At 37.0% G+C, this 18,231-nt stretch overlaps 1 protein-coding gene and 1 pseudogene across 1 annotated transcript; both read left to right on the forward strand.

Annotated features, from left to right (window-relative positions):
• The first annotated feature begins 4,873 nt into the window (after positions 1-4,873).
• On the forward strand, positions 4,874-11,037 carry LOC147939964 (uncharacterized). Its single transcript, XM_087460385.1, has one exon. It carries the CDS (start codon positions 6,730-6,732, stop codon positions 11,020-11,022), a length of 4,293 nt encoding a protein of 1,430 aa, XP_087316511.1. The 5' UTR covers positions 4,874-6,729; the 3' UTR covers positions 11,023-11,037.
• Positions 11,038-12,767: 1,730 nt separating this feature from the next.
• On the forward strand, positions 12,768-13,449 carry LOC147939965 (phenylacetaldehyde reductase pseudogene; annotated as a pseudogene).
• Positions 13,450-18,231: the final 4,782 nt, after the last annotated feature.

Raw genomic sequence — 18,231 nt, forward strand, 5'->3', positions numbered from 1 at the left:
CATTTTTTCTAAAGTAATTTTTTAAAAATAATATTTACAAATATATATCTGCATGTGAAGTTATGTGGAGGATTCTAGCTTACAATATACATTATAGGCAAACCACTGTTATGCCACTCACTTTCCATGAAGAAGGCAAACAACCTATTTATTACCGAGAAGGTGAGTCTGCACATAATGTCATGGATCATGACTCTCTTGATGAATCTCAGTTTCTTGCTTTATTCGAACTTAATAAGCGTGATGAGGAAGCAAGATAGTTATTATACGAAGAAATACAAGTAAGTATATTTGGGATGGGAAGGAGAAATAATTTTACAATAGAAAAACAAGTGCATTTGCTATAAGGAGAATTAACTACGTACCTCCGACGATAAACGATGCATATCGTTTGAGGATCCTTCTCAACTCCAAAAGAGGTCCTACTAGTTTTAATCACATAAAACTGTGAATGGTGTCATACACAAAACGTACCGTGAAGCATGTTACGCTCTTGGGTTGTTAGATAATGACAAAGAATATATTGAAGGTATCAAAGAAGCACACTTCATGTGTTCTCCAAAGTTCGTTCGTATAATGTTTGTCATGATGTTTCTCTCAGCCGTTTTAAGTACTCCACATATTGTATTGGAAGAATCTTAGGATTTGTTAGCTGAAGATATACTAAGGCAGAAAAGAGAAGAATTAAAGCGACCAGGTTCATTACATTTACTTTATTCTTAAGATCAATTTCTTTTCTTTTGATGTTAGATGAAGTAAATATCTTACCAAACTATATTTTACAAAGCTTACATTGATTGATGAAGAAAGGAAATTTTTTTTGTCTTCATGAGATAAACAAACAGTTAAAAAGGAATGGTTCTTCACCAAAGGCTTTTAAAACTCTTCCCCAGCTACAGAATGAGAACCTTCCTGTTTTAACCAGTTAATAGCTGATGAACGGAGAGTCAGCAATCAAGGTTTGGTATTCCTCTACATGTTCATAAAACATCTAAGTGCCATATGTCATGGTCCTCTTGAAACGACCCGACCCGTTTTTTATTTTTAATGAATAATAATAATAATAATAATAATAATAATAATAATAATAATAATAATAATAATAATAATAATAATAATAATAATAATAATAATAATAATAATAATAATAATAATAATAATAATAATAATAATAATAATAATAATAATAATAATAATAATAATAATAATAATAATAAGAATAATAATAATAATAGTCTAAACTAGTTGTCCCATACTCACTACTGGTCCAATACCCACTAGCCACCTAACCACAATCACACAACAGCGGATAACATAACAATACCAATAATCGAATAACCAATATTAATTCATAACGATTAAACAATAATCCAAACAACATGAATCAAATAACCAGCAACCTAAACCACATTCTAGTGACTCAACTCTAGGAACCTAGAAAGGCCAGACAACAACCAATCACATCACTAAAACATCCTCCTCTTCATTGTCTTGATTCCACGATCACACTTTGCCTTTACCTGCACCACAAACACAAATTGAGATGCACGAGTATTTTATAAACACTCAGTGAGGCTATACACAAAAGCAATAAGATCTCTTCATGCAACAAATAACAAACTAGGCAAGATACAAAGCATATGCATCAACCGTCGCAACTGAAGAAGGGTGTCGACCGACACCAGATGGTGTTGACCGACAATGGCAATCTGGTGTCGACCGACACTATACTGGTGTCGACCGACACCATGCTCGAAACCCTCAAAATCCTAGTTTGTGTCGACCGACGCCTCCACATGGTGTCTATCGACACTTGCCAAAGTTATCGAATCGTCCTCGCGTTGGTGTCGACCGACACCCCAACTGGTGTCGACCGATACCGATGCTGAGCATTGATTTCCTTCGATCAGAAACTCCAAAACTCGCCTCCAAGCTTCTCCCATCTGATCCCTGAATCCTCATAAGCAAATCTCATCCATCGAAGCCATGAAAACCCATAAAGAACTCAAAGGAAACAATCACACAAGCACAAAAACACATAAAATAGAGATCTTAGCTTAGATAAGCCATGATCATGCACTCACCTTAGTCAAACAACGAGATCAAAGCTCAAACGACGAAGCTACCACCACAGGAACCTTCCCACCACGTCCCTAGCCTTGGATCCACACTCTCCACAAAGAAAACTCTCTCACAGATCAAAGGAATCTCCCAAAAACCTCAAGAACAGTCTCTGGAATACTCTTTTCTTCCTTTCTCTCTAAAACTCTCAAAAACGGCTAAAGGGATGAAAGGGGATCGAGTTCCTCCTTTTAAACTCGAGTCTAGGGCTTCCCCTAATCCAACCACGCAAACCGGACGATTAAAATCGAACCGATCAACCCGTTTGCAAACGGTGTCAACCGACACCACAAGTGGTGTCGATCGACACCCTAAACAAAAATTCCAATTTTTGTTTCGCGGGTGTTACCCCTCTGATCTTAGTGAATTAGTAAAAGAAGCAAAATTGATAATATGGGATGAAGCTCCAATGATGAGTAAATACTGCTTTGAGATTTTGGACAGAAGCTTGAAAGATAAAATGCGTGATTCTGAAGAGAAACCTTTTGGTGGTAAGGTGATTGTTTTTGGTGGTGATTTCCATCAGATACTTCCTGTTATCGTTGGTGCTGGTCGAGAACAAATAGTCAACTCATCGTTAAACTCATCATACCTTTGGAATCATTGTAAAGTGTTGACGCTAACAAAAAATATGAGGTTTCTGCAAAACATTGGTCCGAATGAGGCCAGAGAAATTGAGGATTTCTTGAAATGGATTCTTGATGTTGAAGAAGGAAGACTTAACGAGCCAAATGATGGAATTGTTGATATAGACATCCCAGAAGATTGCTTATCAAAGAAGTAAACTCTCCAATTGAATCCATCATTAATGCAGTCTATGGTAATAGCTTTGATGCAGCGAAGGATACCAGTTATTTCCAAAGCAGAGCTATTTTGTGTCCTACAAATGATGATGTCAACTCTATAAAAGACGACATGCTATCAATATTAGATGGTTAGTATATCAAACTCTAAATGCTATATAAATACTACGGTTTGCAGTATTTTGTACTCACTATAATTTGTAGCTTAGTTTCAATGTTTTTTCTGTGTAACAGGTGACAGAAGGGTTTACTTTAGTTCAGATAGTATTGATCCTTCTGATAAACGTATGAAACCTCACATCTCACATCGTCCGTACCACACCGTCCGTACAACATATGAATGGGCTGTCCGTACAGCCTCATGTATAACGAAGCCCAGATCGTATATGAAGCATCTCCATCAGTCACAAAGTTCTCTAGAACCTTCCCAAGTAGCCGTTAGAAATGAGAAAGCAAGTGGGAGCTCAAGGCAAAGTCACATGTTGTGTTAAGAGAAGACATGTTGCTTTCATAGTCTTAATTGTCTATAGAATCTTGTATAGGATATTCCTTGTGTCACATGTGTCTATATTTAGATTGTAACTAGGAACTAAATTAAGTAAGAAGTTGTATTCTTCTTCTATACTTTTCTTATTCTCTCTACACTCTCAAACACTCATACACTCGCTTACACTCTCTCTCTCGTGAACACATACTCGATCTTCTTCTTCTTGTTCTCAAACTTACAAAATGGTCCAAAGACAATCATGCATATAGCCCCGATTTTTTAAACTCTGTTAGGATTTCAAGGGTACCAAACCATGCACTTCGTTTAAAAATTTGTGGTCCGGTAATGTTGTTGCGCAATATTGATGCGCATGGAGGTCTGATGATTGGAACAAGACTACATATTACACAAATGACTGATCATGTTCTACAAGCACGGATAATCACAGGTACAAGAGTTGGTAAAATAGTTATGTTACCAAGAATGGTATTAATACCATCAGATACATGATTACCTTTCAAGATGAGACGTAGACAATTTTCGATAACCGTTGCTTTTGCAATGACTATCAACAAGAGCCAAGGTCAATCACTCTCATATGTTGGGTTATATTTTCCAAGACCTGTTTTCTCTCATGGCCAGTTGTACGTGGTGATCTCCCGTGTAAGCACTAATCAGGATTGAAAGTTCTAATTACTGATCCAAAAGGAAAACCTCAAACGAAAACAAGGAATATCGTCTTTAAAGAGATTTTCCAAAACATTTGATTCATCTTCATGGATATCTATGTAAGACTTTAATTTTATTTTGTTTTCTTTGTTTTTAAACCTATATCTATATTCCTTATGCAAATTATTTGAAAAGGATTGTTTTCTTCCATTTTGCAGGTGAAATTATAATTTTTCAACCAACTTATAAATTTATAATTACTTCTTAAACATGTAAATTAACAATAAGTCTTATTCAGTTCTTTTATTTTTAATTAATTTATAATATTAATTATATGTGGAATCCTAATACTTCCAATTTATTATATTCATTACAATATTTTACCAACATACAAAAATAAAATGGTGATTATTTTCAAATTTTTTATCAAACATATATATTTTATATCCTATAGAAGAAATAATTATAGATTACTACATAATAAGGAAATAAATATAACACACCAACTAATACCAGACGAAATAGGCAGGACATGATTATTTGCAGCACGGGTAGTGTTTCCCGTGTCAAATTGACACTCATGGAAATTAAAAAAAAATATATATATATATATATTTTTTAGAGTAATAATAATAGTTTTAAAATTATAAATGAAATTGAATTTGATAACCAAAAAGTATGCATTCGCCACCTAACCATTTATGTTGACCACTAAAAAGGCAAATAAAATCAAAGCGGATAAAATAAGAACACCAAATAAAGGAAACTATAAGAGACATTGGTCATTATTCATTTGGTCCCTTCCTCTTAATTACACAGAAACAAAAGGAGAGCACATTTCAAGAACCATGGCGAACAGTGGTGAAGGTAAAGTGGTGTGTGTTACAGGAGCCTCTGGTTATATCGCCTCATGGCTCGTCAAGTTCCTCCTCAGCCGTGGCTACACCGTTAAGGCATCCGTCCGAGATCCCAGTTTTGTACCCTCTTATTCTCTTCTCTTCTCTTACCCTTCACATTTATTCGCTTCGCTCTAGGGATTCTATACCAATCAAGTATGCTTTGCATGCACAAATCATAGTTTTAGATTTTTATTGTAATAGTTTGTTGATTCACATCTTAGTCTCACTGGAAGGTGCCAAGGAGAGACTTCACTTGTTCAAAGCAGATCTTTTGGTTGAAGGATCATTCGACTCTGCCATTGATGGCTGCGAAGGAGTTTTCCACACTGCCTCCCCTTGTTATAATAATAAGTAATAAGTGAGTAATATATGATAGTGAAACATATGGTTGTGAGATAGTTGAATAAATGGAGGATTGTAAAATAAAGTAGAGAGTTGAATAAATAGAGGGTTGTAAAATAAAGCTTAAGGAATATTCTATGTAATATTCCCTAAGATTTGTACTATAAATACCAAGGCTTGGTGAAAAGTCTCATACAAGCTGAAGTGAGTGAGTTTGAGGAAGAGTCTTAAGAGTTCTTGTAATCCCTTTAAGTGTTTCAATAAATAAAGTTTATTCCCTTGTATAAAGATCTTTCTTATATTCTTACATAATCTTTGTCCAAAAATACTTCCTAAACACTTAGCATTGATCCTAAAAACCTCCTAAGTGGTTATACCACTATGTGTGTGTAATTTTGGTATCAGAGCCATGACAGTCTAAACTCTAGCTCTTCTCTTCCAGAGAGGTAATACGCCATGACGTTGTCTTCTACCATGCTAGTAAGAAAGTATGCTCTGTGGTTGCCATATTAATGGATCCTCCACATCAGAAATCTAACTATGCTAAGAAAAAACGGTATGGAGGAAAATTTCTATGAGGTTGTAATGCTCGAAGTACCTTGAGGCTTTTAATGTTGCAATAGGTTTGCCTCGGTTTGCGTAGCTAAGCACCTCTTGATTGATTTCTCTATATTCGTGGTATGTAAAATAAAACAGGGAGACAACTTATGGATTGTTATTACTTCAATGGTTAGAAGAGAGTTATAGTATTCTGTCTTGGTTTCTGGTTCTATCCTATATTATGGAAAGTTCATCTTCTTTGTCTAAAACCCCTTCTTTTCGATGATCAACTTCTAAAAAGATTGATTACTTATATGAAATAGAGTATGTGAGTGATGATAGCAAAGTTCCTATTACCCAACTCCCATTACTTAATCCTTACAAAGCTTTCACCAAACCAAATTCCACTTTTCCAAAAGTCATTCGACAGGTGTTTGTCCCTAACAAACATAATGCAAAGGAGCTTGTTCTAGCCTCTCCGTTAGAACAACACCTTATCCCGGCGACAGAAACAGAACAGATGATTCCCCTCAGAATCAATGAAGGCATGATACATCATTGGCGAACTCAAGGATATACTCATCTTCACTATGGAGCAATACGTTTGGCGCTAACACTCCATGGCAGAAAAGGCTTACCAGTTGTAGCACGGGTAGCTCTCCTTGACACCCGATACAAGGAATACCAGCATGCTTGTATTGCAACTATCCAGACAACACTAAACGTTGGTACTGTTTTCGTCACCCTCTTCCCAAATTTCAACGTGGCATTGGAAGACCCTCAAATATATCAGAACATGCAAATCCAGCTGCAAATCACAGGCGCTCCATAGATTGGAAACACTTATGCGGCAACACTTCACCATCAAATGGCGTACAGAGTCCAAAATCATGCAATGGACTTAAGTCTCCCAAGAGACACTGAAGATGCACTACTCATACAATTGGAGTCACAGCATAGCCCGTCTTGCATCCATATTCCTAGACATATTCCTAGAGATGAGCTTGTCAAGTTACTTCCAGAATCATGGGTTACCAATTACGAAAAACTCCATGACCGGAGTACCCCAATACAATCGGTGGACTCTTCTATTCATAGGAGAAAAGATGGAGCTGTAGAGATTGCCTTCAAGCAACAAGAAGAAAAGTCAAGACCAACGGCTTTCTGCACAGAAATCAATACAATTACTCCTTTTGAAGACACTCAAACCTTGGAGATCAATCCACGTTTAGATGGTGTTCCAATCTCATCCTTTGATTCGTTGGGAGATCCCATTTACGCTTTCCAAGATGAAACAGGCCACAAATTCTTTGATGTTTGCGATTGCCAACACTGTCAGATGAATAGTTCAGATGATGATGACACCCCAAGGCGTAGGAGAAAAAAGAAAACTACACAACAAATTCTCAAAGAACGATTTGAGTCTGGAGATCCACAAGTTGGCCTTCTCGGAGAACCAAGTGGTAAGAATTTTGAATACTATGTATTGTATTCAGGTGGCTCAACTCCCACAACACCTGAAAAAGAAGAGGTACAACTAAGTTACATGTTCGGACCCCCATCCCAGCAGGATTCACCATTTCCATCCAAGGAGTTTGAAGAAAGCAATATAAAGCACTCATGGAAAATCCGGAATCCAAATGTTAAGAATCCAGATAGTTCAGTAAAGCAGATCAGTGCCGCAGAAGCAACGTTAAACTGGCAGTCGGAGAACGCCGTAACCCAAAACCATCTATTAAGTCAGATTGACAAAAAGGTAACCATCATGGACCTTTCCATTAAAGAACTCACCAAAAAGATAATCTCTCTCCACCAAGAACTTCTCCACCTTGCAACTACTGTCTCCATGAACTCTCCCCTCATGTTCTTAAAAGAGTCTGAACTAAAGTCCCTTAAAGCTCAATTACACTCCTTACAAAACCAACCCAAAACTCAACCACCAACTCCATATGACCTTTTTACACCATATCCCATCTACACACCACGTTACACAGCCCAAACACAATCTTTATCTTTTTCCCAAGACCCAAGTATTTTTGGAGCATCCTCCTTCTTACCAACAAAAGTTCTCTATGAACAACAGTCTACCAAAAAGAAAAAGCCAACAGAAAAAAGACCAGGGAAGGAAGCCATACTTGAACCACCCAAACCGCTTACCGAGACATCAAAATCTCAAGACCAACCCGAAGCCAGCAAAATGCAATTCATGGTGGAGCACGCTAATCCAATCACTGTTTTTCTCGAGAAGGTCGCAAAACAAGAAAAAAGACTTTCTCAAGGAAGTATGATGAATAAGGTACCAACAACATTAAAAGATGAGAATGATGAGGCCATGATCCCACATTTTATGATGGCTTCACCTGCTGTGGTTGAAGAAGACATAGAGAGTGAAGGTGGAAACGTATATGAAGAAACCCAAGAAACTGGACGAGACCAGACAGAAGGAAATCCGCGGTTTAGTACAGAACCACATAAGGGTTTCTCTTTTGATGATGTTCCCCCTTCAAAATGGCGTGACAAAGTATATGAGATGCATGCATGGCTAACAGAACAACAACTTAACCCAGGAGCCACTTTACCTACATTGATTGATAAACTGGTGGCTAAATTCCAAGGACGTCTCAGGCAATGGTGGATAAGCCTAGGTCAATATCGACAATTACAAATCCGACAATCTCCAACAATCGATGCTTTGGTGGGACACATTCATAATGAATTTCTCGGCACATGGGATCACTATACTATCCAAGCAAGAGAAGAATATCTTAGCATGAAATGCTGTTCCTTCAAGAGGAAGTATCTTGAAAGACATTATGAGCGGATGTCAAAGAGATTATATGCCCTAAATGGAATAGATGATGTCAACCTCAAACAGGCGTACCTGAATTCACTTCCAGAACCACTTGGAAATGAAACGTCAAGGGTATTGTCTCTCAAGAATATGCCTCTCAATCAAGCTTCACTCGGAGAAATATATCAAATTTCTCTGGCAGCCCTTGAAAAGCTATGCAACCACCAGAAGTTTTTCAAACAGCTTCAGGAACAAGAAAAACTTCTAGGAAAAGCATGTGATCGGCCGGAACTCAGTATCAAATGCAGAGAAAAGAAATGCCATTGTTCTACAAGTCATGGAAAAGAAAAAAGCTATAGAAGCAAGTGGCAGAAGAAATATCCAAAGTTATCTTCTAGAAAGAAATGGAAATTCTTTAGGAAGAAAACTCAAAGAGGTTTCAAAAAATCAGACAGATGTTACATCTGCAAGAAGAAGGGACATTATGCGAAACAGTGTCCTAACAAGAAGAAGAGAGACAACCTCCTTGGCTACTTGGCACAAGTTGAAGATATTGACGACTCAGATATTGAATCCATCTTTTCCCTTGATGATGAACCAACTGATGATATTCTTGCAATGGGTATGGAGTTTGAAGATGAATCTTCAGAAGAGGATACTGGAGATGAAAGCGATAAAGACGACCAATTCATGTTGTTTGACCTCTACACATTCGATTTCTGCAATATAGAACAATCACATCAAGAAGAATTGTTGTATCTAACCCAACCATCTCCAAATGCCAAGATCTACATCTTCCCAAACAAGTATGATAAACCAATACCGGTTATTGCCTATTTTGACACCGGAGCTGCCTCATCCATCATCAAACCAGATCTCCTCCCAGCCTCACATTGGAATCCATGTTCAGTCGCTTTCAAAGCAGCCAACGACCAGATATTCCATATCTCTCTTATCAGCAAGCCAATATACATCCACCTTTTCCCCGGATACATGATTAAATCCAAAGTATTTGGTTCCGAACTCCCTGGAAAGGACTTTATACTTGGATTTGATATCCTCCATAGTCTTCGGAGAGTTTCGTGGCACCCAAAAGGTCTCAAGCACAAAAATCAGCTGCTACCTTGGACAACGGTGTCTCATCTATACCCTATGGAGATGCTTAATCCCATAAAAGAAGAAATAGCAAAGACATCTTGCGCCACCTCTCATTCGGAGTTTCTCACAAAGTGCTCATCTCCTTTATGGAAGAATCCAGATTTTTTCATATCCTTACCTTTCAAGAAGAATGAAGATATCAACCCAACTAAAGCAAGTCACCCAGGAATGAACCCAGATCACTACAATCTTGCACTCGAAGAGATTGACCAACTCCAAAAAGAAGATCTCATTGAGAAGACCACTTCACCTTGGGCATGCGAAGCATTCTACGTCAACAAACGGGCTGAACAGGTGCGAGGAAAACTCAGATTGGTCATCAACTATCAACCACTCAACCATTTCCTTGCCGATGACAAGTTTCCTTTGCCAAAGAGAGAAGTGTTATTCCAAAAACTCCCGCAAGCACAAATCTTCTCCAAGTTTGACTTAAAAGCAGGATTTTGGCAGCTTGGAATCAAACCAGAAGACAGACCAAAGACGGGATTCCGTGTACCAGATCGCCATTACCACGGGAAAGTCATGCCCTTTGGACTTAAGGTAGCTCCTTCACTGTTCCAAAAAGCTATGATCAAGATATTCGAGCCTATCCTCCCAAATGCACTGGTGTATATCGACGATATTCTGCTATTCTCCTCAAACATAGATTCCCACACTTCGTTACTGGCAAAATTCCACGATATCATACAGAAATACGGTATTATGTTATCAGAGAAGAAGATGGTGATTGGAGAAACGGAGATTGATTTTTTAGGAATGCACATATCCAAGGGAGAATACTACCTCCAACCTCACATTGCCACCCAGCTCAATGAGTTTCCAGATGAAAGATTATCTTTCAAGCAAGTCCAACAGTTTTTGGGGATTGTTAACTATATGGCGGATTTCATTCATGGTCTTGCAAAACATAGATCGATTCTCTCTGCTCAACTCAAGAAAGATGCCCCTCCTTGGAGCCAGAAATGCACAGAAGCAGTGAAAGAATTGAAGAAAATTTCCACAACCTTACCAGCTCTAAAAATCCCATCAAAGGGAAGAAGAATTCTGCAGACAGACGCAAGTGATTGCTATTGGGGAGCAGTACTCTTAGAAGAAGACGAAAAAGGGAAAAGACATATTTGTGGCTACAAAAGTGGAGTCTTCAAAGATAGTGAAAAACACTATCATTCTACTTACAAGGAGATACTCGCTGTCAAAAGAGGAATAGAATAATTTGAGTTTCATTTGGTGGGCCAACATTTCCTCATCGAAATGGACCTGTCCTCCTTTCCAAAAAATGATTCAGTTCAAGCAGAAGATGTTACCACAAGCTCAGTTACTCAGGTGGGCAAGTTGGTTTTCCCAGTGGAAATTCGATGTTAAACACATCAAAGGAAAAGACAACTTCCTCCCAGATTTTCTTTCAAGAACTCAGCGTCAAATCTCGTCAATAGTACCCATGATATACACCCTCAGTCCAGGCAATCCAACAGAAGATAATCTGCGGAAAATGATTGCCGATATGCCGCATGGAATAAGGGAATCGTTACTCGACAATGTATTGATCTACAGAGGGATTGAGACAATGCATGGTTTTCTAAAGCTCTATATACACCGGTATGGTCTTGATCAGGGTCCACTTCTTGGCCTCCCTTACCACCCGGCCTATCCCTTCCTTACCACCATTCATATGAACCCTACTCATTATAGCCGGTTTCCTATAGAAGCATACCTCCTACTCTGGTACATGGCAGATCTTTACACTATTGCGGTCCTCATCCATAAAAGTCAACTGCTCCAGTACTTGGCGAAATGCATATTAACCAGACGGAAGGCGCATTACAAATTATTATACAAATGGCTCACATTATTCCACGATGTTACCTGGTGGCAAGAACATGTTCGTGCACAGCCTGAGTTGGATATACTTGTCACGTTCAGGATTACTACCATCCAAGAAGAACAAGACGGAGAAATCATTATTCTAAAGAAATATGATGCGAACGTGGAGACAAGCTACAATAATGATGCTTTTGCCTCGGGGAATTTCCATCAACGTGCAAAGCAAATTGCATTATTGAATGGATTTAATGAATCTGAAGTTGACCCTAATCTTCTTTGTCCTCACACATCTCACTGGCACAACAGACACGTCTACCTGCTAGGATTCGCTGAAGAAATACGACAAGTGCTTGCAGGCTTCCATGATCAATACGCGTGGCCACAATCAAATCCAGATCATCCAGTCTACAGAGTTGAAGGGAAAAAGTACAAGATAAAACGATACATTCCAGGCCAAAAGATCTACGTCACAGAAGTCGCTTCAGACAGTGAAGAAGACGACAACAGATAAGATAGACGTCGCCTCTCTTTTGGAGACAGGGGGAATAAGTAATAAGTGAGTAATATATGATAGTGAAACATATGGTTGTGAGATAGTTGAATAAATGGAGGGTTGTAAAATAAAGTAGAGAGTTGAATAAATAGAGGGTTGTAAAATAAAGCTTAAGGAATATTCTATGTAATATTCCCTAAGATTTGTACTATAAATACCAAGGCTTGGTGAAGAGTCTCATACAAGCTGAAGTGAGTGAGTTTGAGGAAGAGTCTTAAGAGTTCTTGTAATCCCTTTGAGTGTTTCAATAAATAAAGTTTATTCCCTTGTATAAAGATCTTTCTTATATTCTTACATAATCTTTGTCCAAAAATACTTCCTAAACACTTAGCATTGATCCTAAAAACCTCCTAAGTGGTTGTACCACTATGTGTGTGTAATTTATGATGTCAAAGACCCACAGGTTCTTATCTTATATATCCTCAAACTTGCTTGCTTTTTTATTTTGTGGATTAATTTGGATCTTAACTTTGTATCCCCATTTGAGATTGAACTTATTGATCCTGCGGTCAAGGGGACACTTAACGTTTTCGATTCGTGCGCCAAAGCATCCACCTTTAAAAAAGTTGTTGTGACCTCCTCCATGGCAGCTGTTAATTACAATGGAAAACCAAGCACGTCTGATGTAACTGTCGATGAAACTTGGTTCTATGACCCTGAGTTTTGTGAGGCCTCTAAGGTCTGTTGAAACTTCGATTATGATGTAAATTTATTTTGTTGCCATCTACTATATATGACTAGTTGTCCCTTCATTATCCATATGTCATGTAATTAACGTTAGGCTCTTCAAGTTCAAACTAAATGTTGTTGCTTTTTATACTGGACTTAGATGTGGTATTTTCTATCCAATACCTTGGCCGAAGATTCTGCTTGGAAACTCGTTAAAGAGAGAGGCTTAGAAATTGTTACTATTAACCCGGCAATGATGATCGGTCCTCTCTTACAACAAAATCTGAACATGAGTGCTGCTGTTATACTCAACTCAACTTAATTAATGGTAAGCAAAACACATGACGACCTTTTATCAAATGTTAGAGAACCAGTTTTGAGTTCATGTCTTTATATAATAAGCAGGTGCAAAGACTTTCCCCAACTCGAGTTTCGGATGGCTTAATGTTAAAGACGTAGCCAATGCGCACATCCAATCATTTGAGGTCCCTTCAGCTAACAGACGTTACTGTATGGTCGAGAGAGTCATTCACTACTCCGAGATTGTTAGCATTCGGCATGAGCTTTACCCAAACGTCCCACTCTCCGGAAGGTAAAATATTTCTAAATATATTAACATGCCCAGTCCTGGTGGTCGTTTCTGGTTTCTAATAGGCTTTTGTCTCATAATAATGGACAAGTGTGTGGATGAGAATCCATACATGCCGATGTATCAAGTGTCGAAAGAGAAAATAAAGAGCCTTGGCATATACTACATACCCTTGAAGGTTAGCATCAAGGAGACCGTTGAGTCCTTGAAGGAGAAAGGTTTCGTACACTTTTGAGAAAGAATGTGAAGCCTTGGATTCCATCCAGATTAGATAAAGTATTTGGAACAGTATACCAAAAAATATAATGTTTCGAACTTATCAGCGTACTGTTGGTTCCATAAAATAAGATACTTTTTCCTTCTATTTGTTGTTGGTGAGATATATCAAATGTGAATTTTAGTAACGTAAATACGTAAGGAGCTTTAAAAAAACTTAATAAACTGAAACTGATCAAACAATTATGTGAAAATTGTTAATGTTTTTCTTCTGTTCATTATAAAAGTTGGTGACAAGAGCGTTCAAAAACAAACATTTTTTTTTGTCACTTTTCAAAAATACTCTTTCATGTACATTTTCAAAAATACCGTTTTTTGTATAAAATAATTAAATTCTAAGCCATAAATTCCAAATATTAAATCCTACCTATAACACCCGCAAACCGAAATCTCGGTTTAGGGGATTGCATCGGTCGATGCATATAGTGCATCGGTCGATGCAAGGTTGTTTTTCTGCTGTTTGACTTAAGTTAAACGCTGCGTTTTGGGTTAGGAAAACCCTTCAGTCGGGTTTTTGTCTCATTCGACGGATTTGGCCGCTTTTGAGAGAAAACAAGAGAGAAAAGAGTTCTTAACCGTTCTTAAGCGTTCTTGGGAGATTCAAGGAAGTTTTTGGTGTTTCCTGGTGAGATTTTAGGCTTAGGAAGTTGTAGGAGCTTGCTAGGAGTGTAGATCTTGCGTTTTAGAGTCAGAATCGTCTTGGCAAAGGTAAGTGCATGACCATGGCTTATCTAAGCTAGAGATTTCTCTGATCTGCTTGTTTATGTGTTGTTTGGCTTGTTAGTACGTTATTTGGGACGTTGGGAAGCTTTCTTGTGGCTTGGGATCGAGTGTTGTGGTTGCAGGAACAAAGATCCGGCGAGAAGCTTCGAGGAAACACGATGCTCGGCATGTGCATCGGTCGATGCAAGTGCAAGGACAGCGCGTAAAACCTAGGGTTTTCGTGTTATGTGCAGCGTGCGTCGGTCGATGCAGTGCGAGTGTCGGTCGATGCAACCTTTGTGTCGGTCGATTCATGTTGGTGTCGGTCGATGCAGGGTCCTGGTTTGTTATTGTTGATTGTTGATTGTTGGTTGATGGTTAGATATGTCTCTATTGTTTGTGTGTATAGCCCAATAGATGGGAGGATTGCCTTACTGAATGTTTATTAAATACTCATGCATTGCAATATGTATTTGTGGTGCAGGTAAAGGCAAAGTGTGATCGTGTAATCAAGGCAATGAAGAGGAGGATGTTCTAGGGACTCGATTGGATGTTGTCTTGCATTGCTAGGTTGCTAGAATTGGGTCATTAGAAACATTGCTAGGTTGTTGGTTTCATGTTTTCTGATGATTGGTTATTGGATTATTGTTATATTTGATTATTGGTTATTTTGTTATTGAATTATTGTTGGAGTTTGATATTGGATATTTCCGCTGTTTGATTGTGATTGTGGTTAGGTGACTAGTGGGTATGGGACCACTAGTCGAGTTTATTTATTATTATTATTTATTTTTATTTATTTAAAAAAAACGGGTCGGGTTGTTTCACTCCTCCTCAAAACTATATCCTAAATGTAAAATAAAGAACATAAATCTAAAAAATAATTCTAAAAATTAATTAATATATTACAATTATATAAAAAAGGATAAAAATGAAAATATAAAAAAAAAATATTTTTGAAAAGGATATCCCAAAATGGATATTTCTAACAAGTTCTCGTTTATCTATAAGGCATCGATCATCCGTAAAAGAAGTAAACAAAACAAAGGATTTGTAGTTTTGTACACATACGGTTCGCCAACAAATAGTTATCCTGACATTTTGACAATATGAAAACTAATAGTCAAGAAATTTAAGAATAGTTTTTTATCGTACATGGCTGGCTATTCAAGTTCAAGTAACTAAAACATTCGAAACTTTCATCTTGTCTGTTCCAGCTTTTGAATTAGTCATTTCAGTATTTAACATTTTTTAAATTACAATTATTTTATATGTTAAGATTTTTCTGAAAAGAAACTACCATAATAGATGGAAATATATACATTTAGAATTGTTTAAATGGATTGGATGGTTGAGATTTTTGGCTATAGTGTATCGAGACGAGTCGTAGGCTTCACCGAGAAGAGTAACTAACGAAATAAGAATGAAGTGATAGGTGATTATCGACTACACCATAATCATATTTCTTTATTTTCTGATCTAAGAGGAAAGATAATAAACTTGCTAGCTTATAATAAGAGTGCTCAGGAAAAAGATGACAAACAATGAGAGAAATTCAGAGATTGAGGGGATGTATTGAAACCATGATTTTAGAGGATTTTATGGGATTTAGGAAATTTAGGTTTTTGAGAGGTTTAATAAAAGTTTTTAGGATATTTAAAGTAGTTGTTAAATATTTTGTTTTGTGATTTGATGAGATTCTAAGGGATTTTGATGGGTGATTTTAAAAGACTTCAGAAAAAAAAGGATTTGATGAGTATCAAAGGGATCCAGTATAGTTCATCTCCTTTATTACCAATCTTTTGCATATAGTGGAAAAATCAAGACATTTTATGTATATAATGAAGAAAAACATAATCTAAAAAATGAAAATAAGATTCCTTGGAAAAGAAAGAGAAAAATGTCAGAAGAGAAAAAGGAAAAAGTGAAAAGGAAATTTCTGTCGTACTTTCTAGAAGAGAGAAGAAGGCCCACATTCCTATAAAAAAACAAGAGAAAGAGGAAGGAGAAGAACATATATATGAATGGATTGAAAGGCTCATAATTTTCTTATGTTTTATTCGTTTTCAGATTTTTCTCTCTTTGGATAAGTTTTTTTTTTACATCTGCTACAGTGGTTTTTTTTTGTAAAACAAATATCTCAAATATAGGCTCTAGAAGTGTGATTTTACAAGTTGGATTTCTAGTGTAAAAAAGTATCCATTTATAAGTTGGATTTCTAGTGTAAAAAAAGTATCCAAAATCTCTCAAAATCTCCCAAAATCATTATTATGGGTTTTTAAAGAAATATAAAGTTATGTTTCAACAACAGTTGATTTCATATGATTTTTAAAAATTGTTGTTTGAATAACAAGAGATTTTAAGTGATTTTGATTGATTTTATAAAAATCTCAGTTTCAATAACAGGAGATTTACAAAGAGATTTTAAAATTCTAAGTTGAATAACTTGGTGTTTCCTTATTGAAAATGAAAGAAGAAGAGTAAAATTCATGTTTTGAATACACCCCAAGTTGGTGTTTACTCTAAAATCATGTTTTGAATACACCCCAAGTTGGTGTTTACTCTAAAATCATGTTTTGAATAATAAGGAAATACTAAGTTAGAGTTTTACCGTCCTCTAAAATCATGTTTTGAATACAGTCCCCTAAGAAAATATTTACTCTATTTGATTTGGAGTTTTCATCTCAAAAGTCCCTAAAAGAGTTCTGACAATCTCAAAACTCCCTCTATTTAATCTTATTTCTTTCTGATTTTTTTTTTAAATAAAAAAATGGTTTTTTACAGTGCTATCCCCAAAAAATCAAGATAATTACACAGAAAACCTGGGTAATATCCGCCCGACTAAATCCTACTCGGATCTAACTCACAAACACGGAAATAAAAAAGAAAAAAACCAAAAATTAAACATTACTCACACTTTATTTTTAAAAAACCGCTATCTCCTCTCTATTTCTTCAAGCAAATCAATCGATTTGGGTAAAACTAAGTAGAACTAGAGTTTTCATCTTACAATCACGAGATAAAGTAATAAAGAAGATGGTGAAAACAAGAGGCGGTTTGCCGAGGAGGAGCTCTTGATTGAAGAAGACGAGTGGGACATGTTCGAATCTGGGACAAACTATTCCGGTGGAAGAAGAAAGAGGGGTTCTGGAACCTACAATTCCAGTGGGTGAAGAAGCGAATAACGTGAATCAGGAAGAAGAAGGAGAGTCGGGTTCGATTTCGACGGCAATAGGAGGAGAGAGAGATTCAATCTTTGGGCAAATTATTCCGGTTTCGGAACCATCCATTGTTGTGAGTGAAAAAGGAGATAAAACGAATTCTCCGAAATCAATTAATGGAGAAAAAGTGGAAGAAGAAGGAGAAAAAGGAGTAGATAACGAGGGATCCACTTCTCTGAATTCAAGTAATGGAGAAGAAGAAGATGATGGAGAAGGAGAAGGAGACGGAGAAGGAGAAGACGTTGATGGAGAAGACGGAGAAGGAGAAGACGGAGAAGGAGAAGACGGAGAAGGAGAAGACGTTGATGGAGAAGACGGAGAAGGAGAAGAAGATATTGAAGGAAGTTCGGAAACTAACTCGAGAAGGAGTACAAGCACAAGTGACCACATTTATTCAAGTGTAAGTACTAGGATTTGTCATTAGGAATTAAATAGAATTTTTGAAATTTAAGTAAAACTGGCAGAAATGGGTTTAACTAGTATGTGTAATACTAGTAACACTTGGTACAACTAGTGTTTGTAAAACTTGTAGAACTTGTACAACTAACAGGTGTAAAACTAGCAGAAATGGGTACAACTCGTTTGTGTAA

The sequence above is a fragment of the Camelina sativa genome, chromosome 8 (assembly GCF_030686135.1).
Source record: "Camelina sativa cultivar CO46 ecotype springtype chromosome 8, ASM3068613v1".
In the NCBI taxonomy this organism is placed as follows: Eukaryota; Viridiplantae; Streptophyta; class Magnoliopsida; order Brassicales; family Brassicaceae; genus Camelina; species Camelina sativa.

Bases quoted from the DNA above. Each gene is read 5' to 3' on its own strand.
- LOC147939964 (XM_087460385.1), top strand. From the start codon at position 6,730: ATGGCGTACAGAGTCCAAAATCATGCAATGGACTTAAGTCTCCCAAGA.